The sequence below is a fragment of the Phasianus colchicus genome, chromosome 30 (assembly GCF_987193195.1).
Source record: "Phasianus colchicus chromosome 30, bPhaCol1.hap1.1, whole genome shotgun sequence".
In the NCBI taxonomy this organism is placed as follows: Eukaryota; Metazoa; Chordata; class Aves; order Galliformes; family Phasianidae; genus Phasianus; species Phasianus colchicus.
In genome coordinates this window covers 782,372-803,131 of record NC_143465.1, presented here as the reverse complement: position 1 = coordinate 803,131, position 20,760 = coordinate 782,372, and the positions used below count along the sequence as shown (strand labels likewise).

The 20,760-nt window shown below is 62.0% G+C and overlaps 2 protein-coding genes across 11 annotated transcripts; both read left to right on the top strand.

Moving 5' to 3' along the window:
- Nucleotides 1-519: 519 nt before the first annotated feature.
- Nucleotides 520-5,469, top strand: PEX19 (peroxisomal biogenesis factor 19). Of its 2 annotated transcripts, none has more exons than XM_090127382.1 (8): nucleotides 520-589; nucleotides 1,286-1,398; nucleotides 1,496-1,658; nucleotides 2,758-2,843; nucleotides 3,491-3,652; nucleotides 4,133-4,309; nucleotides 4,392-4,436; nucleotides 5,035-5,469. In XM_090127382.1, the coding sequence occupies exons 1-8, from the start codon at nucleotides 535-537 to the stop codon at nucleotides 5,107-5,109; spliced, it is 876 nt and encodes a 291-aa protein (XP_089983508.1). In that variant the 5' UTR covers nucleotides 520-534; the 3' UTR covers nucleotides 5,110-5,469. The 2 variants fall into 2 exon arrangements, with proteins under 2 accessions (XP_089983508.1, XP_031464576.2); XM_031608716.2 differs by having other exon boundaries at nucleotides 1,493-1,658.
- Nucleotides 5,470-6,816: 1,347 nt separating this feature from the next.
- On the top strand, nucleotides 6,817-20,387 carry DCAF8 (DDB1 and CUL4 associated factor 8). 9 transcript variants are annotated; one of them, XM_090127375.1, is made up of 14 exons: nucleotides 6,817-7,087; nucleotides 8,562-8,674; nucleotides 12,092-12,232; nucleotides 12,537-13,210; nucleotides 13,717-13,857; nucleotides 14,068-14,162; nucleotides 15,283-15,393; nucleotides 16,707-16,779; nucleotides 17,031-17,088; nucleotides 17,170-17,277; nucleotides 17,893-18,023; nucleotides 19,460-19,579; nucleotides 19,653-19,769; nucleotides 19,858-20,387. In XM_090127375.1, the coding sequence occupies exons 3-14, from the start codon at nucleotides 12,178-12,180 to the stop codon at nucleotides 19,972-19,974; spliced, it is 1,800 nt and encodes a 599-aa protein (XP_089983501.1). In that variant the 5' UTR covers nucleotides 6,817-7,087; nucleotides 8,562-8,674; nucleotides 12,092-12,177; the 3' UTR covers nucleotides 19,975-20,387. The 9 variants fall into 9 exon arrangements, with proteins under 9 accessions (XP_089983501.1, XP_089983502.1, XP_089983505.1 ...); XM_090127378.1 differs by having other exon boundaries at nucleotides 6,819-7,087; nucleotides 12,154-12,226; XM_090127373.1 differs by having other exon boundaries at nucleotides 6,819-7,087; nucleotides 12,154-12,232.
- The last annotated feature ends 373 nt before the right edge of the window (nucleotides 20,388-20,760 follow it).

The window sequence follows — 20,760 nt, the reverse complement described above, 5'->3', positions numbered from 1 at the left end:
TTCTCCCCTAGCACTGGGTAACCCCGTATCGGGGCGCAGGTTGGTGGGAGGCGATGCACGCAAACCCTGACCCCCCCCCTCCCACACAGGGACTGAGCACCAGGAGACGCACGAAACGCTGCAGCACAAATCCTGAGCCCATCCTCCCACCTGGCACCCCCCGCGCCCAACCTCAAACCACCGCTTCTGGGGCTGCAACGTGGAATTGGAACCTTTTCCTCGCGGAAAATGGGTGTTATCGACTCCATCAGAGCCCCCTATAGGGCTCTCCCAGCCCGTAGCCCCGCCCACGAAGCCCCGCCCATAAAGCATAAGCCCCGCCCCCACGACGGACCCTGCGCTGCAGTTCCGCATAACGGCCGCATGGGGGCGCCGCAGCGCGGGGCTGAGTTGTGCTGCCCCCTTGCGGCCGCGCAGGGGATGGAGCTGCACGGCCGCGCGGTGGGCGGGGCTTGGCGGAGGGGGTGGTCGCGCGAAGTGGGCGGGGTTACGAGGCCACGCCCCCCATCCCTCCGGAGGTGGCGCGGCGCGAACATGGCGGCGGAGCCGGGGCCGGGTTCGGACCCGGAGCTGGAGGAGCTGCTGGAGAGTGAGCGGGGCTCGGGGGCTCCGTGGGGTCTGGGGGCTACCGGGGTTATGGGGGGGGGCTGTGGGGTCGGGGATACTGAGGATATGGGGGGGCTGTGGGACTCTATTGGGCCTGGGGGTACTGGGGGGTATTGGGGGGGCGGGGGGGCACTGGGAGTCCTGGGGGTGCGGGGGGGATGGGGGTTCTTGGGGGTATGGGGGTCTGCAGAGGGCTGTGGGCACTGAGGGTCTGGGGGGGCTGTGGGGGGCTATGGGGCTCTGGGGGATGGCCGTAGGTTCTACGAGGCTGTGGGGTTCTGTGGGATTTGGGGCAGTTTAGAGGATTTTAGAAGAGCAGTGGGGCCTGGGGGGGCTATGGGGTGCTGAGGGTGGGGGTGATTGGGGTTCAAAGCAGTTTGGGGGCTGCTGTGGGACTGAGGGGGGCATGGGGAGTGCTAGGGGTATGGGGCAAATTGGGGGTTGGGGGTCTGGGGGGGTTTTGCGGCACTGGGGGGGGCTGTGGGACACTGGGGGAAGTCTGAGGGGTGCGGGGGGGCTGTGGGCTGGGGGGGTCTTGGGGTGCAGTGGATGTGCTGCTTCTGAGGGGGGTACAGGGCTGCGGCGGGGTCTGGCAGAGTTATGGGGCACAGTGGGGCTGGGGGGGCTCTGCGGGGCCGGGAGTCACCCCCTCACTGTGCCTCCCCCTCCCCCACACCAGGTGCCCTCGATGACTTCGAGAAGGCCCGGCCCAGCCCCCCCGCCCCCCCCCCACCGCCCCACGTTCCCGGAGACCCCAATGCCACTGAGAAACCCCCCGGCGCCGCAGCGCAGGTGCACCTTTACTCCACATCCAGGCTGAGGGGTGGGGGGCTGGGCAGACCCTTCCCCACAGCTCTGACCCCCCCGCTCTGTGTCCCCCCCCCAGGAGTCGCTGTTCGCCTCGCAGGAGCGCTTCTTCCAGGAGCTGTTTGATGGGGAATTGGCCTCGCAGGCGTCCGCTGAGTTCGAGCGCGCCATGAAGGAGCTGGCGGAGGAGGAACCGCACCTGGTGGAGCAGTTCCAGAAGCTGTCAGAGGCGGCGGGGAGAGTGGGTCCGTGGGGGGGCCGGTGAGGTTTGGGGAGGGAGGGGGGCCGGGATCCCTCTGCGGTGGGGGAATCTTTCTATGGGGCCGGGAACCCGCACAGAGAGCTGGGACACCCGAGTGATCCTCTGTGTAGGAATGGAATTCTGAACAGGGCTTAGGAACTCCCTATAGGGCTGTCCCTCCCCAGTGGGGGTGGGAACCCCCATAGAGGGCTGGGACACCCCTGTGTAGGGCTGGAACTCTCTATAGGGCTGCTCCCCTCCCCCTCCCTCCCCCTCACCCCCCTTCCCCAGTGGGGCTGGGAACCTCCCCCCACTAGCACCAGGACCCCCCCTCCAGTTAGTTGAGATCACTCCATGGGGTTGGTACCCCCCCCCACCCCCCACCATGGGGCTAGGAACCCCCATAGAGAACTGGGACACCCATGTGGGGCTGAGGAACCCCTGTATAGTGCTGGAGCTCCCTCCCCCTCTCTCCCCCATGGGGCTGGGAACCTCCCCCCTCTAGCTCCAGGACCCCCCCTCCAGTTAGTTGAGATCACTCCATGGGGTTGGTACCCCCTCCCCCCACCATAGGGCTGGGAGTCCCCATAGAGAGCTGGGACTGGGAGCTGTTATATTAGGCTAAAACTCCCTATGGGGCTTGGGAATTTTCTATAGGGCTGCCCCCTCCCCCCCCACCCTCCATGGGGCTGGGACCCCCATGTAGGACCAGGACTTCTCCATGGGGTCTCTCTTGAGGTTGTCAATCCCCATATAGGGCTGGGGAGTCTGCCCCCATTGGCCTGGACTCCCTGTGGGGTTGGGACACTCTGTCATGGGGGCTGGGCCACCCCCATAAGGCCGTCCGTAATGGGGACAATGGGACCTGGGCCTCGTTGGGAATAGGGGTTATGGGGTGGGAGGAGGGGAGATTGGGGTCCCGCAGCCCTTTGGGGGAGTTATGGGATGGGATGAGACGGTTGGGGGACCCACAGCCACTGGGGGTGTTATGGGATGGGAGGAGCAGAGCGGGTGGGAGTCCTGCAGTCCCTCAGGGGTTATGGGATGGAAGGAGGAGGAAGGTGGGGGTCCCACAGCCCCTGCCCACCCCGTCCCACCCGCAGGCGGTGACGCTGCATCCCAGCAGGAGTTCACCTCGTGCCTGAAGGAGACGCTGAGCGGCCTGGCCCGGAACGCCACCGACCTGCAGGTGGGCACGGGGACGGGGGTCCCCAGCCCTGGTGTCACCGTGTCACCAAGCCATGGTCTCAGTAGTGTCACAACGTCCCCACAGGGCCTGGGGACGCGGATAGTAGGCTGTCCCCAACCCCAGTTCCTGATGTTGCCAACCCCTGGTGTCACCAATGTCACTGCGTCCCCACATGGTTCAGTGACGTGGAATGAGGGGTGTCCCCAACCCTGATCTCTGGTGTCACCAATGTCACCAACCCGTGGTCTCACCAATATCACCGTGTCCCTGCAGGACCCAGGGAATGGATGGAGGGGTGTCACCAACCCCTGCTGTCACCAGTGTCAGTCACCATGTCCCTGCATGGCCTGGTGACGTGGAATGAAGGATGTCCCCAACTCAGGGTGACACCTGGTCCCTGGTGTCACTGATGTCACCGTATCCCCACAGGGCCTGGGGACATGGACAGAGAGCTCTCCCCAGCCCTGACGTCACCGATGTCACCAACCCTTGGTGTCACTGATGTCACCACATCCCCACAGGACTTGGGGATACGGAGGGCTGTCCCCCGATCCCTGGTGTCACCGACGTCCCCACGTCCCTGCAAGGCTCAGGGACACCAACACAGAGATGTGAGTCCCCCCCAATGTCCCCACTGTCACCCGCAGGGCTCGGCAGCGTCAGAGGAGGATCTGGCGAAGGCCATGGAAGGGCTGGGGCTGGAGGAGGGCAGCGGGGAGGGCGGCATGCTGCCCGTGGTGCAGAGCGTGCTGCAGCACCTGCTGAGCCGTGATGTGCTCTACCCATCGCTCAAGGAGATCACCGACAAGGTGAGGGACAGCGGGGACAGGCTGCTCCTTGTCACTGTCGCAGCACCCCGAGCGGCTGCAGCGGCACCAGGCAATGCTGGGCGCATCGTGGGGTGCTGCTGGTGGGAGCTGGAGGGTGAGGGTCATGGGGATGGGGACAGATGGGAGGACTGGGGACAGTGGGGACAGCAGGGCACCTATTTGTTGTCACTGTCACAGTACTTCAAGCAGTGCTGCTGTGGCACTATTGGAGGAGCAGCACAGTGTTATGGGGCTCATCTGTTGGGGGAGGGACATGGGGACAGGCAGGAGGGCTGGGGGCAGCAGGGACACAATATTGCTTGTCACTGTCACAGCACCCCGAGCGGCTGCAGCAGGCAGTGCTGGGGCGCATCGTGGGGTGCTGCCGGTGGGAGCTGGAGGGTGAGGGTCCTGGCGACGGGGATGGGGACAGATGGGAGGACTGGGGACAGCAGGGGCACCTACTTGTCACTGTCACAGTACCCCGAGTGGCTGCAGCGGCACCGGGCGGCGCTGCCGGAGGAGCAGTACGAGCGGTACCGGGCACAGCACGGCGTCATGGGCCGCATCTGCCAGCAGCTGGAGGCTGAGCGACCCGAGGACAGCGAGGGGGACAGGCGGGCGCGCTTCGAGGCCGTGCTGGAGCTGATGCAGCAGGTGGGGACCTGGGGGCACAGTGGGGGGGACGGGGGGTGCGGGGGCTGGCAGCGGGTGCTGATGGAGCGCTGCTCTCCTCCAGCTGCAGGAGCTGGGGCACCCGCCCAAGGAGCTGGCTGGCGAGGCGGTGAGTGTCCCAGAGCGTCCCCAGCTGTCCCCAGAGGTCCTTTCTACGTCGTCCTCAACTGTCCCCAGCTCTCAACCCTCCCTGGTTGTCCCCAGGTGTCCCCAATTGTCCCAGGTGTCCCCAACTCTCAGCCATCCCAGCTGTCCCTAGCTGTCTCCAGCTGTCCCCCGCTGCCCCCCAGTTGTCCCCAACCCATTTCCACGAGTTCCTGATTGTCCCTCAACCAACCATTCCCAGTTGTCCCCAACTGTCCCCAGCAGTTCCCAGCTGTCTCCAGTTGTCCCTTGCAGTCCCTGACTGTCCCCAGCAGTCCCCAGGTGTCCCCCAAATGTCTCTAATTGTCCCCAGTTTGCATTCATTGTCCTCAGCCGTTCCTAATTGCCCTCCTCTGTCTCCAGCTGTCCACAGTAATTGCCCCCAGTTGTCCCCAACTGTCCCTCATTGTCTCCATCTCCATCCAACTCCAGTTGTCCCCAGCTGTCCCCTCCCTTTCCGTGAAGGTCTGGGCACCCTATGGGGACGATGCCCCTTGGGGACGTCCCACCTCTTGGGGTGCTGAGCTGTCCCCATTCTCTTCCATCCCTGCTGTCGCCTGCAGCCCCCTGGCTTCAACCTGGACCTGGAGGGGCTGACTCTGCCCGAGGCCACTGGCGAGCAGTGCCGCGTGATGTGACAGCGATGTCCCCTCCCCGCTGCTGAGCGTTGAGGCCAGCCCCCAGCTCATTAATTAGGGTCATTAACGCCCGACAAGGATGATGAGGACGAATGACGGGCGTGTGGCTGCGTGGGCCGCAGAGCAGTGCTGGGTGCGGTGCTGGGTGCGGTGTCCCCGATGTCCCCGATGTCCCCGTGGCGATGGGACGTCGCTTTGAGGGCAGGAGGAGTCGGGTGCCGGGCTGGGGGGGACGTTCCTGTCCCCAACCCCACAGCGCTGTCCCCACGCATGGGGACAACCCGCAGGCGGTGAGCGGCCGCCACGGCCCCAATAAAGGTGATGGCAACCGCGGCGCCGCCGCATGGCAGAGCTCATGGACCCTGCAGTAACGCAGCGTGACCTGCAATAGCGTGGGGTGGCCCTACAGTGACATAAGGGGGACGTGATCCTACAATAACACAGCATGGGTTGTGGGGTGACCCTACAATAACATACGGGAGGACATGACCCTACAGTAACACGGTGAGGGTCGTGGGGTGATCCTACAGTGATGCAGGTGGGGGATGTGACCCTACAATAGTACAATGAGGGTCATGGGGTGACCCTACAACAACATGGTGGGGGGGACACGTGACCCTACAATGACACGGGGTGATCATACAGTAACATGGGATGGTCTTATGATAGTGGGGGAGGCCATGGGGTGACCCTGCAATAACACAAGGAGGGCTGGGGGTGACCCTACAGAAACATAAGGGGAGAACGTGATCCTACAATAACACAACAAGGGTCGTGGGGTGACCTTACAATAATGTTATGGAGGACATGACCCTACAGTAACACAATGAGGATCATGGGTGACCCTACCGTTACCCAGTGAGGGCCAGGGGGTGACCCTGCAATAATGCAGGTGGGGAATGTGACCCTACAGTAACATAAGGGATGGGGATTCCATAATAACATGGGGTGACCCTACAGTAACATGGTAGGGGGGACAAGTGACCCTATGATGGCACAGGGTGATCATACAATAACATGGGATGGTCTTATGATAATGGGGGAGGTCATGGGGTGACCCTACAATGACATAAGGAGACCCATGGGGCGGCCCTGTGATAACACAGGTGGGGATGTGACCCTACAGTAACATAAGGGATGATCCTGTGATAATGGGGGAGGCCATGGGTGACCCTACAATAACACAAGGAGCGCCAGGGGTGACCCTACAATAGCATAAGGGAGGACAGGACCCTACAATTACACAATGAGGGTCGTGGGGTGACCCTTCAATAACGCAGGTGGGGAATTGTGACCCTACAATGACACCGGGTGACCCTACAATGACATGGGATGGTCAGATGATAATGGGGGAAGCCATGGAGTGACCCTACAGCAACACAAGGAGGGCCAGGAGTGACCCTACAATGACATAAGGAGACTCATGGGACAGCCCTATGGTAACACAGGTGGTGGATGTGACCCTACAATAACATGGGGTGACCCTGCAATAACAGGTGAGGAATATGACCCTCCAGTGACACAGCAGAGGAACGGGACCGTGGACACGACCCTACAACACCTCACAGTAAGGAGGGGGGACACACGGGGCGGCCCTATGAAAACACAGCGGGGCACCGTGCGGTAACAGCGGGCGACCCTACAGTAACTTGATGGGGGGGGGGGGAAGAAGCAGGCGGTCACGTGAGAACAGCGCCACGCGCGGGCGACCTTCGACCCGACCGCAACACAGCGGGAGGGGGCGCGGCCTCCGTCGCCATGGAGACGGCGGGGAGGGGAGCGGGTGGTACCGCGGTGTCGCGCAGCGGCCGGTGCCGTAGAAGGAGCCGCGCTGCCGTAAAGGACGCCGCGCTGCCGTAAAGCAATCCGGAGGCGGCGCACTGAGATGGCGACGATTGGGCTCGGGGCCGGCGGAGGGGGAGCGGTTGGGGAACGCGGGGCTCGCGCCTGAGCGTTGGCCGGGAACGGCAGCAAAAGGGTCTGTGCGGGACCGCCGAGCGGGGAGGGGTCGTTCTTTCCCCTCTTATCCCTTCCGGTAGCGGTTGGGCCCAGGTTTGCGGCCTGCTCCCCCCTCCCCCCCCCCCCGCCTGAGGCCTAGTGAGCCCCGGGGCTCCTGCGGGCCCCCGCTGCGGGTCCGGGGGCGCTGTGCGGTAGCCGCGTCTTGGGGAGGGGACCGTCTGACCCTGGGGGGCCCCTCTGGGGTCGCTGCCAATTTGGGGGGGTGCAGAAGGAGTCCCTGTGCTCTGCGTGTGGCCGTTACCCTTATGAAGGGGATCCCTGCTCTTCTCGGGGGGGTCCCTGTTATTCGGGGGGGGTCCCCGGTGTCTCTCGGAGGATATTGCTCTTTTTGGGGGGCACAAATGGGATTCCTGTTCCCCCCGCGGGGCCGTTGCCCTTTTGAGAGGGGAATCCGTGCTGTTCCCTGGGGGTTTCCCCCTTCTTTGGTTGGGGTGAGGGGGTACGTGGTGCCCCTCGGGGGTCACTGCTCTTCTGGGGTGGGTGCAGAAGGGGTCCCTGTCGCTCCCCATGGGGCTGTTCCCCGTTTGGGGGGAGTCCCTGCTCTTCCCAGGGACTCACTGTGCCTTGAGAGGGGTACGGAGGAGGCAGTCCCCCCTGCTGCCTGCCTTCCCCCCCACTCCCCGGGTGTGCTTTCTCTTTGGGAAGGGTCCCTGCTACCCCTGTGGGAACGTTGTCCCTTTCAGGTTGGGGTCCATGGTCATCGCCATGTCCCTCGGGAGTTGCTGTGCCTTTGGTGGGGGGGCACAAAATGGGGATCCTTGCTTCTCCATGTGGGTACATGATGCCTCTGGGGTGCTCTATGCAGGGACTCCTTGCTACCCTGCCCAGGGGTGCCCTGCACCTTCTGGGGAAGCGCTGGGGAGGAGGATGGGCACCTTGCTCCTCCTAAGGGGTCACCCCCTCTGTAGGAAGTGTCCCTGCTTTTCCTGGGGAGGGGGTCAGAGTGCTTTTGGTGGGAACAGAAAGGAATCCCTGCTCCCCCCAGATTCCTCTGTGCCCCCCCCCCGTGGGACATAGTGCCTTTTGAGAGTTTTGGGAGGGAGAGTGAGGTCCCTGCTACCCATTGAGTGTCAGTGCCTGTTTTGGGGGAAGCTGAGGGCATCTGTGCTGTTCCATGGGGATCCTCCAACCCTATTTGAGAACTCCAGGGGTCTGGGGAAGGGGAGAGAGGGTGTCCTTTCTCCTTTATGGGAAATATTACAGGGGTCCTTGCGTCGCCAAGACAGGACCCTTTGTGTGGGGCTATTTTCTCTGTTGCACCCAGATCCTATTTCTGTAAACCCAAAGGTCCTCAGCCCTTGGGGGGGGGTGACAGTGGGTGTCCCTTCCACCCCCAGAACGCCATCATTCCATCGAGGGGCTACTGGGGCTCCCCCCTACCCCTGTGTCCAACCTTTATCTGCTGTGTGGCTTTGTCACCCCCTCCTTTCCAGGATTGTCACTGTTGTCCCTGTGGCGCTGTGGTGCTGGGACGGCTGTCCCTGGTTCCCGACCCTGCCAGGCCTTCACCTTTCCTCTGCCAGCAGAGCTCTGCCGCTGCTTGCAGGTGAGTGGGGCAGTGCCTCCCAGTAAAGGCTCCAAACTGGGAGATGGGAGCTTACTGGAGGGGCTGTTTGCAATGGGCAAGTTGTACTCCTTGAGTCCGTCTGTCCATCTGTCCTTCCTTCCCTTGCATTGATTTTTGGGGCTGTGTTGGTGCTGATCTCTGTTGTGACACCGGATTCCTGGTGTCAGCTCATGGCAGGGAGCTCCTGGCTCCTCATATGTGGGGGTTTCCCTGTTTTTGGGGTTGGCCCACCTCCCCTGGCCCCAGTTCCTCTTAGTGAGGTGGAGCCCCTGTCCTCATGGTCTCCAGATGGGAAAGGGGAGATGCAGGGTGCTGAGGGGCTCATTAACTGCAGTTAATTAGGAACACAGTTGTACTGTCCCGTATTTCCCTTGCTCAGCCACCCCCCCTCCCCGCCCAGCAAATAGTGGGGCACTGGCTGTGGGGTTTTGCTGTGGGAGAGCAAATAGGGGGACAGAAGGGGCCTGTGGGGCAGCAGGGCACTAACTATGGGATATTGCTCTGGGACTGCAAATATGGGGGCACAGGGGGGTCTGTGGGGCAGTAGGACCCTGGGTCTGGGGTATTGCTAGGAGGGACACGAGGGGGTCTGTAGGATGGCGGGGCCCTGGGTGTAGGGTATTGCTGTGGGACAGCCCCACGAGCAGACGCTGCGTCCCCATAGAGGTGCTGTGGGTCAGTGTGCTTGTGGGCTCACAATGCTCTGATCTGGGGGGAGACATGGGAATTGTGGATCTCCCTTTAACTGCGAGTGGGAAGCTGCTTAATTAGAGTCACCAGCGGGGACTGGGAGCTTTGTAATTATCCAAACCTCTCCAGATCTCTCAGCATGAGGGGGGGGTTTCCCAAGCGTTGGCCAACCGGAGGCTCCCCCCACCCCACGGAAGGGATTTGGGGTGGGTGCTGTGGGTCGGTGGGGCTTTCTGTGGGGACTGAGCTACCTGCTGGCCCCAGAGCCGCCCCACACTGCGGGCTGCCGCCGTCCGGCCCCGATGAGAGAACTTTCCTTAAATAGAAGAGGCTGAAAGGAACCCGGCACAACACGTGTGCAGGAGCACCGGCAGCGCCAACGCCACGAGGCTGCGGCTCAGGGTGGGGGGGTGGGTTGGAAATGGGGTCGAGGGGCTCTCGGTTGTGGTTGTTTTCTCTTTTTTTTTTTTTTTTTTTTTGTCTGGTTGCTCCTTATTTGTATATCCCAAACACAGCCGGGCTGCCCGGTGTGGCTGTGTGGTGTTTATAGAGCTGTGTAAATATCACGGGGAGGAATTGTTCGGGGATGGAGCGGCTGTGAACGCTCCGATTGCGGCCCAGCGCAGCCCGCTCGGTGCTGCTGTGGCCCGTTGCTGATTTGTGCCAGCAGCAGTGCGAGCTGCTGGAGCGGATGGGTGGCTGTGTGTGAGCTCAGTGTGGAGGGAACGCACCCAGAGAGTCCGTTGTTGTCGCTGGGGATGAGCTCAGGAGGCGGTGGCGGCTCGGTGCCGAGGCACCCAGGCGGCTGTGGCATGTGGAGGGATATTTATAGGGCCCTCGCAGGGGTGCTGTGAGCATGTGAGGCGTTCAGTGCTGATCCTGTCCAGATGCAGCGTTTGGGCAGCGCAGAACCCAGATGTCGGTGCCTGGGAGGGGAGCTGGGCTGTGGGACGGGGTGCTGGTGTGGGGCTGCTGATGGGCACCCATCCCTCAGCCCGGATCGGAGTGAGCGCCCCGTTTGGCAGCTTGGGGCGTGCTGTGGGGCTGAGTGACCTCCAGCAGGGCCGAGCAGCGTCCTGTTGATCACCTGAAGCATTGCTGCACGCTTGGGGAGGTGGAAGCAATACCTTTGGTGCCGCGGTTCTGGTGTAGCCATCCTGGCAGCCCTGCGCCTCTGGCAGGTAACAGCCTCAGCTCCGCACTGCACGCAGCACACTGAGCTGTTCCCACAGAGCTCATGGCCACACGCTGCGTTCCTTTCCACCCCTGTTACCACCGTGAGCTGCAGCCCCAGCTCTTTGGGGGCTTCCCAAGGGTTTCTTTTCATCTCCCTGCGATGATGCCATGGGGTCGGGGCTCCTTCCAGCCCACAGCAATGTCTGCATGTGCCAAGGAGCTGCTGGCATTGCGTCTCATGGCAAGCAGAGCTGGCATGGGACTGTGGGGATGCGCTCCTCCAGCGATGCAGAGCACCTGCCTCTGGGTGATAACTCTCACAGCCCCACATGAAGAAGATGGCAGAGCTGTGGCTGTGCTCCTCCTCCTGCAGTGTCCTCAAGCATGCTGCTCACCACCAGGAGCTCAGTGGTCAGCTCACTTTCCTTCCAAGTGAGGCTCTGTCCCCTCGTGTGGGTGGGTGAGACATGAAGTCGGTCTCATTACTCTGGATTCCTTTCCTCTGGGATGCGAGTTCATTGCTGCTCACCTTTGTGAATGACAGATCAGAGAGGGTGATTTGGCAGAGGAAGACCCCTCCTGAGGAGCAAAGTGCAAACGCTACTCCCTCTGTGGGCACTGAGGCTCTGCCAGCTGCGGGTGTGCAGCTGTGGGATCCCTGATCTGATGGAGCCACGCAGGGCTTTTTCTGGAAGAGGCAGCGCTTGTGGCCAGAGGGCTGAGCTGTGGGTTGGGGTCCTCGGGGCAGGGCTGTGACCTGGTGCCAGCAGATGCGCTCAGGGTGAGCCTGCCCTCCCCCGGACCCCCACAGTGAGCGTGGTTGGCTTGGAGCATTTGGCCTTTGTCTGTGCTGCTGCCCGGGGCTGGTGTTAATTCCTGATTAATCTCAGTGCTGTTTGTAATCAGAGTTAATGATGGCCCAGCTTTGGCTTTGCCCTCTCTGTAAACGGGGAGCTGAGAGAGCCTGAAGGCGCTCGGCCTAAAAACAGGAGGGGAGCAATGAGTGAGCAAAACATCCCTGAAATGTTTTTGTTTTTCTCCCTTCTTATACCTGCTCTGCTTGTGTTTCCCCACTGTGTTTCCCCGGGTCTGGGCCAGGCTTTGGCTTTGGGCTGCACTCGGTGTGGGGTTGGGATGTGCTGTGCCCATTCGTGGGGAAGCATTGCTTTTTGATGTGGTGTCTGCTTCATCTTGTGCAGAAATGGGTTCTTTTTCTCAACGGGTGGCCCTGGTGGCCCCTTGGTGGACCTTAGGGAGGGAGGGGAGAATGTTGTGTGTGGGGAGGGGCTTCAAAACCTTAAAAATTCCCCTGGAGCAGCTTGTGGGCTGCAGGTGCTGAGATGGAGGGGGGGCCCAGCACTCCTCGTGCTCCAGGTGTTGGGGGAGCAGCACGGGGCACTGGGCTATCCTGGGGGGTGTGCAGGGTCAGAGTCCATCGCTGGAGGAGAGCAGGTGGGCTTCACAGGGGATTTGGGGTGGTGGAGCCATGGGGTGTGCTGAGGGCACTCACTGTGTTCCTTTGTCTTTTAGGACAGCGTGGTCCCCACGGCGGGGCCGCTCCAGCTCCTGTTCTCTCCCTCTCTTGCCTTCAGGGGAAGCACACAGCGGGAAAGGAGATGTCGGATAAGGGGAGCAGCATGGACGGAAAGACGGACATCGCGAATGGTGAAGGCAGGGGAAGCTCAGCCCCAGGAGATCAACTTGGGGAGCACTGGGGGGGAGATGGAGTTGGGGGAGACAGAAAGAGGGACCGAGCCTGGATGGGGTCCAGTGCTGCAGGCTGGCACTGGGGGCAGAGCAGAGGCTGGAGAAGCCAGGGTTCGCTCCCACCGCCTCAGCTCTTTGTCAGAGGGACACGTGCTTTGCTCCTCTGCCATCATGCAGGGGATGGATGGCGTGGAAAGAGCAGGTGGGCCGGGAGGTCTCGGAGCGCCGTGTCCCGCTGGGAGCTCACAGCAATGTCTGTGTGGTGCAGGCAGCCTGTCCAGCAGCCCAGAGGAGATGTCAGCCGAGGAGGGCAGAGAAATTTCTTCCGGCATCGAGGTGGAGGCATCCGACCTCAGCCTGAGCCTCACTGGAGACGACGTGGGGCCCAACCGCACCAGCACAGAGAGCCGTGACACCGACACCGAGAGCTCAGGGGAGGAGAAGGACTCTGACAGCATGGACGACACGGGCCACTACTCCATCAACGAGGAGTCACGCACCCTCGACTGCTCGCACTCGGAGGAGGAGGAGGAAGAGGAGGAAGAGGAGGAGCAGCGATCCCACCGCCGCGCTCAGCGCAAACGTGCCAACCACGACCGAGACTCCTCGGACGACGAGCAGGCGCTGGAGGACTGGGTGTCCTCGGAGACCACGGCGCTGCCGCGGCCCCGCTGGCAGGCCATCCGTGCCCTGCGGGACAGGGAGCTGGGCTCCAGCCCCCGCTTTGTCTACGAGGCCTGCGGGGCCCGGCTCTTCGTGCAGCGCTTCCGCCTGCAGCACGGCCTGGAGGGCCACACGGGCTGCGTTAACACGCTGCACTTCAACCAGAGAGGCACGTGGCTGGCCAGCGGCAGCGACGACCTCAAAGTGGTGGTGTGGGACTGGGTGCGGAGGCGGCCGGTGCTGGAGTTTGAGAGCGGCCACAAGAGCAACGTCTTCCAGGTGAGGAGCTCCTGCTCTGGTCTCTGTGGGTACGGTGTCCCACCCATGGGATAAGGGGTGTGATTTGCCTGCCTGGTGCTGCACGGAGCGGGAGAAGGGGCTTTCCTCAAAGCTGGGACGATGCGGTGGCTGTGCCGACTACCAGAACTCGAGCGGCTCCAAACTTGGGTCGGGGGGCGCGCGTCCTGCTTTGCTGCTCTGCCCAGAGCCCCCACCCGGTGCTGCTGCTGTTGCTCAGAGCCCGGTCTGGGAGGAGCAGCATTCCGATGGTGCTGAGCTGTGCCACGGCTGTGCCGCCGCCAGAGGGGGCCCGGACAGCCGGCCTCGCCGTGGGATGCCGGGACCGTGATCCTTCCCGTGTCTCCTCCGGGTTCTCCGAAAAGAGCTGGGGTGGTTTCTCAACCCTCCAGCTGTATCTGTGTCTCTAGAAATGAGACGGAGGGTCAGATCCTCTTTCCTCTTTAGACTCAGCCATGAGCCCTCACCCTCTGCTTCCTCTCTTCCAGGCCAAGTTCCTCCCCAACAGCGGTGACTCCACGCTGGCCATGTGTGCTCGGGACGGGCAGGTGCGGGTGGCTGAGCTCTCGGCCACGCAGTGCTGCAGGAGCACCAAGCGTGTGGCACAGCACAAGGGAGCTTCTCACAAGGTGAGCCCTCATAACTGCCCTTACCTCCGTGGGCCGAGGGCACAGGGGGCTGAGGAGGACCTCAGTGTGCTGCCTGGCGGAGCAGCACGCAGCCGTGGGGCATCGAGGGTGCAGGGATGTGGGTGGGTTATGGGTGGGTAATGGGGAGAAAGGGATCTTAGCGCGTTGTTGGGTGAAAAGGGAACCAATGCCCGAGTATTTATCTTACAGCTGGCCCTAGAACCGGATTCCCCATGCACTTTCCTATCAGCAGGTGAAGATGCTGTCGTCTTCACCATTGATCTGCGACAAGACCGGCCTGCCTCGTGAGTATCCCCCTCCTGCTGCAGCTGGGGATCTGTGGGATCTGGGCCGGGGGGTGAGGTTCTCTGCTCCATAACCACCATATCAGTGTGTCGGGTCACCGCTTTCCTGCTGGACAAATGGTATTTTGGGGTTGTGACAGCACTGTGTTCCCTAAGGGGCACTGGGAGGTGATCAGAGAGATTCTGCTGCTTAGGAGGAGCAGCGTTGGGACCCCAGGTGGGTTTGGTATCAGTGTGGCTACAAGCCTCATTAATTAGTCCGCAATTAAACCTTGTCCTCCACCAGTGCGGAGCGCAGGTAGGGAGCAGCAGTGCTGCTGCTGTGTGTCCCCATGAGCCCCTCTGTGCTGGCAACTCGCTCTGTCCCCACCTCACTCATCACGTGAGTGCTATTCCAATTAATCAAAAACCAATAATGAAGGACAGAGAGTTTGCCCATTTCTGACAACCCTCCAAATCAGAGCGGCTGTCTGGGTTTGGACTCGGGGCGCTTCTCCAGCACAGCACAGCATTATTCCAGAGATGATCCTGCTTAGAGCACAGAGCTTCACAGCTCAGCTCCTGGAGCTCCGCTTTTATTTCTGTGCATGAGGGCTTTTGTCTGCAGCCCCGAACGCATCTGTTTCATAACCAGGACAAGAGCAGCTTTGCAGCTTGCTGTTCCCTCCCCAGGATGCTGCCTGGGTTTGTGTGCTGAAATATTTTCCCCAGCTCCTGGGGGGGGGAGGGGGAGGGGAAGGGAGGCAGTGTGTCAGATTCCGCTCAATCTGGGCCTCGTTACAGCGAGACGGGTGGGGAGAAACAACAGCAGAGGGTTTTGGCTTTGGAGTTAATCTGATTCCGCTCTCGCTGCTGCCGGCCCGGCTCTGCTGGGCCGTGAAACCCTTCGGATGCTTTTGGAGGCCGACGCCAGGGGATGATTTCACTGCGCTGTTTGACTCACAGTCAGAGCTCGGTTTGGAAGCTGCGGTGGTTGGGAGGTTTTGTGTGTGCGTGTGTTTTTTGTCTGAGTGTGAGTAAGAGCTCACGCCGCTCCTGTGTTTCCCATCTGGGCCCTGTTTGGAATCCAAGGTGGATTTTTTTGTTGGTTGTTGTTGCTGTTATTCCCTGTCTCTTAAAGGAAACTGGTGGTGACAAAGGAAAAGGAGAAGAAGGTGGGGCTGTACACCATCTTCGTGAACCCAGCCAACACCTACCAGTTTGCTGTGGGAGGCAGAGATCAGTTTGTGAGGTGAGTGGGTGCCCCCCCAGCAGCACTGCAGTCCTTAATGCCTGCAAAGCCCGCTCTCCTGTAAGCAGCACGAAGACCAGCAGGATTAATAGAGAGGGATTTGGATCCGTGGAGGTTTAGCACTGGGATCTGCTGCCAAGCCCTGCTCTCCCTTCCCCCGGAGGCAGTGATTCTCTTAGCCTTAACGAGCTTCTGAGCCATCTTCTCTCAGTCCTCAGCTGCCGGGCCAGGCCTGGTGCGCCTTGGAGCTGAGATTGAGCTCAGGGAAGGTCTTTGTTTCAGTGAGGCTGGGCTCCCTAATCCCAGCCCCCCTCCCTTCCCCTGCTGCAGCAATTAAAATTTCCCTGCGCCCATGTACTGTGCAGCACTGGGACGACCCCACAGCACTGACTGCTCCGTCCCCTTCCCCATGGCTGCCTCTCCTGCACTGTGTGCCATCCTCTACCCATCGGCAGCTGCTGGGATCCGAGCTGCTCTCCCCTCTTGCCATCGTCCCCCCGATGCACTGCCATTAGAGGCACTCAGGGCTTTGTTTTCAGGCACAGTCTCTCTCTCTGCTTTGGACCAAGGTTGTGCCTCCATGTGAGCAGCTCCACCACAGCAGGTGGTGCAGTTAGCAGGGCTGCTCATCCCCCCCATTCCTCTTCACCATCCTTCGCCAAGTATCCGCTCGCTGCCTTTGTTGGGAGGGAGGATGCTGAGCCCTGGATGTGCAGAGTGCAGCTGGCAGCAGATCTGCGGCTGCACAGAGGTGCTACTCAGCACCCTGAGGACGCGTCCGGGTGCGCTGCTCTGTGCCGGCGGCATCGCCAGCCTTCCCACGTGAGCTCAGCAGACTGTGAGCAGAGCAGCAGCGCAGCGCCTTCCGGGAGAGCTCTCAATGAGCAGCCCCTCCTCCTCCCCCTGCTCCATCTGCTGCCTTTTTCGGCGGCCGTCCCCGTGCCCCATCCCGACCCCGTCCCTCCTCCAGGAGCCAGGGAGGAACAGAGAGGTTAACAGCTCCCATGGGGTGCAGAATGGTGTGCTGACAGTCACATCCCCTGAGCCCGAGTTGCGGCCTGCGTGCTCACAGCCATTGACATTGCCATGCACTGCCGAGCAGCTGCTGCAACGTAATGAGAGGTGACACTGAGCTGCTTGGGCTGCAGTTTCTGCCTCTCCTATCCGCTCATGGCTCTGCAGAGCATCAGTGAGGGCTGCGGTGTCCGACGTGACATCGCCTGGTCGGGGCTGAGCCGCCCCGTTTGGCCCTCGTGGCCCTCGGAGCACTGCCTGTGTTTGGGGTGAGAGCCACACATCCTTCCTCCCCCCAGGATCTACGACCAGCGGAAGATCGACGAGAATGAGAACAACGGCGTGCTGAAGAAGTTCTGCCCCCACCACCTGGTGAGCTCCCTGCTGCCCGAGCCCCTCACGTGCTTCCTGCCTAGGAAGCACCTGGACCAGCAGCTGAACCAGCAGCCCAGTGCTCTCTTTTTTTTTCCCTAATTTGACCCAAATTTTCCCCTGTCTGTGCTTTGCTTGGGAAGGCACAGAGACTCGTGCTCTGTCTTCGACATCAGTGAGCATGTGGCTGGTGTGGGTGTGCCGGGTCCTGGCAGGGGAGGAGCAGGCTGAGCTCTGTGCTTTCCCTTTAGGTAAACAGCGAGTCCAAAGCAAACATCACCTGCCTGGTGTACAGCCACGATGGCTCTGGTGAGTCCCAGGCCCCCCGCAGCACTCGGGGGAATTTGGGGAGGCCATCCCAGCCCTCACTTTTCTGCCATCCCCCTGCAGAGCTGCTGGCCAGTTACAACGATGAGGACATCTATCTCTTCAACTCCTCGCACAGCGACGGCGCTGAGTACATCAAGAGATACAAAGGGCACCGCAACAACGCCACCGGTGAGTGGGGGGGGATGTTCTGCACGTGGGGTGGGGCTGGGGGATCAGGCTGGAGTTGGGGCGCTGGCTGGGGGCTTCAGGCTGGGGCTGGGAGGGGGACAGGCTGAAGTTAGGGGATTGGGTTGGGGGAGGTCAAGCTGAAGTTGGGGGGATCAGGTTGGGGCTGGGGGAGGTCAGGCTGAAGCTGGGGCAGTCAGGTTGGGGCTGGGGGGAATTAGGCTAGGGGTCAGGCTGGGAGCTGAAGGGGGTCGGGCTGGGGGGGCCTGGCTGGGGCTGGGGGCTCAGGCTTGGGGTCAGGCTGGGGCTGCAGAGCAGGCTGGGGCTGGGGTGGGGTCAGGCTGGAGGCCAGGTTAGGGCTTGGGGGGGTTCTATCCTTGCAGTGGGGTGACAGCTCCCCGTGAGCCCATCGGGAGGCTCTGAACGTCCCATCTCTCCTTTCCAAGACTCCTAAAGTCGTGGGCTCATGAAGAATGAGCCATTATGTGTCTGGGGACGGAAGAGATCTGCGCCGGTAACCTTGGAAACTCGCTGGCTGCCGGGAGGGGAGTGGAGGGGTGCAGGGAGGGCTGCCCGGCTCTGCGGGGCCTCACCCCGCTCCTTTCTGTTCCTTTGCAGTGAAAGGTGTCAATTTTTACGGCCCAAAAAGCGAATTTGTGGTGAGCGGCAGCGACTGTGGCCACATCTTCCTGTGGGAGAAGTCCTCCTGCCAGATCGTGCAGTTCATGGAGGGCGATAAGGGCGGCGTGGTGAGTTTGCCTGCTCCATCCTCGCTCCCTTCATGTCCCCACCGACCTCCCCCCCAGTTTGTGTCAGCATCCCGCCGAGCTCCTCCTAAGGCTGACAGCTGAGCAGTCTATGCTGCACGTCCAGCATTGGGCTGGAGGAGCCCCTGGGTGCTGACGTGAGCTCAGAGAGCAGCCCCACATCACTTCGTTGGGGTTGGGAATGCAGAGGGAAGAGCCCCCGGGTGCCCCCACCCAAGGAAGGGGACAGCGGTGGGCCTGGCTCTGGGTGAAGCTCCCCACCCCACTGTGCTCACAGCTGCACGGGGCCATCCCACACTGCATTTCCCACGCTCCATGCTCAGCTCCCAAGCGACGACACGGCCCCCCTGCCACATTTCCAACCCCCCTCCCATCATTTCCAGCCCTGCCTTGGGCTGACAGCCGTGACAGCCGTGGAGCTGCTGGCTCCCCAAGTGCTGGCAGCTCGGTGCCACTCACGCAGCACAGCCGCCCTTTGTCTGGGTGGCCGAGGCAATGTGCCAACAATGCCTGGTGGCTGCTGGCACCGCCACCCCCGGCCGGCAGCGCGCCCGTGTCCCCCCCCCCTCGCCCCCCACCGGGCTGCGGTGCTGCCGGGCTCTGTTTTTCCCTTTGCTTTCCTCCTCCTCCCCCCCCGTCGCTCCCCTCGGCGCCCCGCGCATTACTCAGGGCTCGGTGCACCCTTTGCGTGGTGATGGGGACGGCGATGCGCTGGGCTGGCAGCACCGGGCGGGGTGGGGCCACAGGGAGCCCCTCTGCCCACAGCACCAACCCCTTCCTCTGCTGTGTCCCTTCCCGTGCGGCACCCAGCTGTGCCTGGGGTGAGGGTCTCTCTGTGGCCACAGTTGTGGCACCTGTTGGTGCTGATTGTGGTCCCCCCGTGGGTCTGGCTGTCACTGTGCCCCCCCACCCCCCCAAATTCATGCTTTTGCGCCTGTTTTCCACCCCCCTTCTGGCACCGGTCGTATTTCTGTGCTCGTCTGCCCCCCATTCATATGTGTCTGTGTGCCCTCATTCGTATCCGTGTACGTCTCCTTTCATTCATGCCTGTCCCCCCTCCCCACTCATATCTCTGTGCCCATGACCCCCCCCATTCGTATCTCTGCACCTGTGTTCCTTCCCACCCATTCATTTTTCTGTGCCCATCTTCCTCCCCCTTCCCCCCCATAATTCATCTCTGCACCTGTGGGTCCCCCCATTCATGTTTCTGTTGTCCCCCTTCCCCCCCCCATTCATGTTTCTACACCCATCCCCACCAATTCACATCTGCCTGCACCGATGTCCCCCCCTCCCCCCCCATTCACATCTCTGTGCCCATACCTCGCCCCCCACCATTCAACTCTGTGCCCGTGGGTGCCTTCCATTCACCTCCACTCCCCCTCGACCCTCTTTGTGTTTCCCCCCCCCCCGCCCCCCAGGTGAACTGCCTGGAGCCTCACCCCCACCTCCCCGTGTTGGCCACCAGCGGCCTGGACCACGACGTCAAGATCTGGGCACCCACAGCGGTGACCCCCACCGAGCTGAAGGGCCTCAAAGAGGTGGGTAAGACCCCGACCCCAGAGCCGGGGGGGAGGGCCCTGACCCCCCCGTTGACTCCCCCCATGGCTGCAGGTGATCAAGAAGAACAAGATGGAGCGGGACGAGGACAGCCTGCACCACACCGACATGTTTGACAGCCACATGCTCTGGTTCCTCATGCACCACCTCCGACAGAGGCGTCACCACCGGGTAGGTGCCCCCGCCCCCCTTTATCTCCCCCCCCTTCCCCAAATCAACCCCCCTCCCACCTTTATTTCCCCCCCCCCCCCGTTCCCAGCAGCGCCGACGGGAGCCCGGTGCACCAGACGCCGACTCGGATGAGTCCCCCAGCTCTTCTGACAGCTCTGATGATGAGGAGGAGGGTCCGGACCGGGTGCAGTGTATGCCCTCCTGAGCCCCCCTGCAACGTGTGCCCCCCCCTCCCTTCCCCCTCAAACCCCGGGGTGCGGTGGGGGGGGGCTTTGGACTGCCCCCATTTCTCTACTAACAACACTTTGAGCTTTTTATTGACATGTTAAGGACCCCCCCACTCCCCCCCCCCTCCACCTTCTTCCTTCCTCATCCTTGCAGCCCCATGGGTGGAGACGGGGCCACAACGTGGGGGGGGGGGGAGAGGATGACACACTGTGCCCCCCAGCACCCATATGGTGATGGGAGCGAGGTGGGGGGGGGTTCTTATATTAAAATCCCCAGTGTGCCCCCCCACCCCAAATCCCTGCAGTTTCACCATTCCCATTTAACTGGGTGTGTGGGGGGGGGGATACAGGCTGCTGCCCCCTCTGTTCTTCAGGGCTCCCTCCCCCCTCCCCCCCCCATCCCGGGGGGCTCCAGCTGCTCTGTGCCCCCCCCACCCACTACAGGGCTGCACCCCCTCCTTTTTTTTTTTCCCCAACCCCTCCCCCCCCCCAAAAAGCCACAGGGGTGTTTGCAGAGCGATGCTTGTCTAGTTTGTACATATCGGTGATTTGCACTTGGTTTGACCTCCCCCTGCCCCCCCCCCCCCCCCCCACAAGGCCCCCCCTCACCCAGGGCATCGGCTGGAGCCCAAATTGTAGGGGGTTGGGGGGGGGTTTGGGGCAAGATCCTTTAATTTTCAGTTCCTTTTAAGGAGATCTCTTAGGGGGAGTGGAGGGGGGGGGTTGCAGCACAGAGGACCCCCCCACTCAGATGGCTGCCCCTC

What these genes read in the sequence shown, in the direction of transcription:
- PEX19 (XM_031608716.2), top strand. Translation starts at nt 535, where the DNA reads ATGGCGGCGGAGCCGGGGCCGGGTTCGGACCCGGAGCTGGAGGAGCTG. An exon ending in TCAAGGAGATCACCGACAAG is followed by an intron (nt 3,653 to 4,132) that starts GTGAGGGACAGC and finishes TCACTGTCACAG; the next exon opens with TACCCCGAGTGGCTGCAGCG. An exon ending in AGGAGCTGGCTGGCGAGGCG is followed by an intron (nt 4,437 to 5,034) that starts GTGAGTGTCCCA and finishes TGTCGCCTGCAG; the next exon opens with CCCCCTGGCTTCAACCTGGA.
- DCAF8 (XM_090127376.1), top strand. Translation starts at nt 12,178, where the DNA reads ATGTCGGATAAGGGGAGCAGCATGGACGGAAAGACGGACATCGCGAAT. An exon ending in GGACATCGCGAATGGTGAAG is followed by an intron (nt 12,233 to 12,536) that starts GCAGGGGAAGCT and finishes TGTGTGGTGCAG; the next exon opens with GCAGCCTGTCCAGCAGCCCA. An exon ending in CGACAAGACCGGCCTGCCTC is followed by an intron (nt 14,163 to 15,282) that starts GTGAGTATCCCC and finishes TGTCTCTTAAAG; the next exon opens with GAAACTGGTGGTGACAAAGG.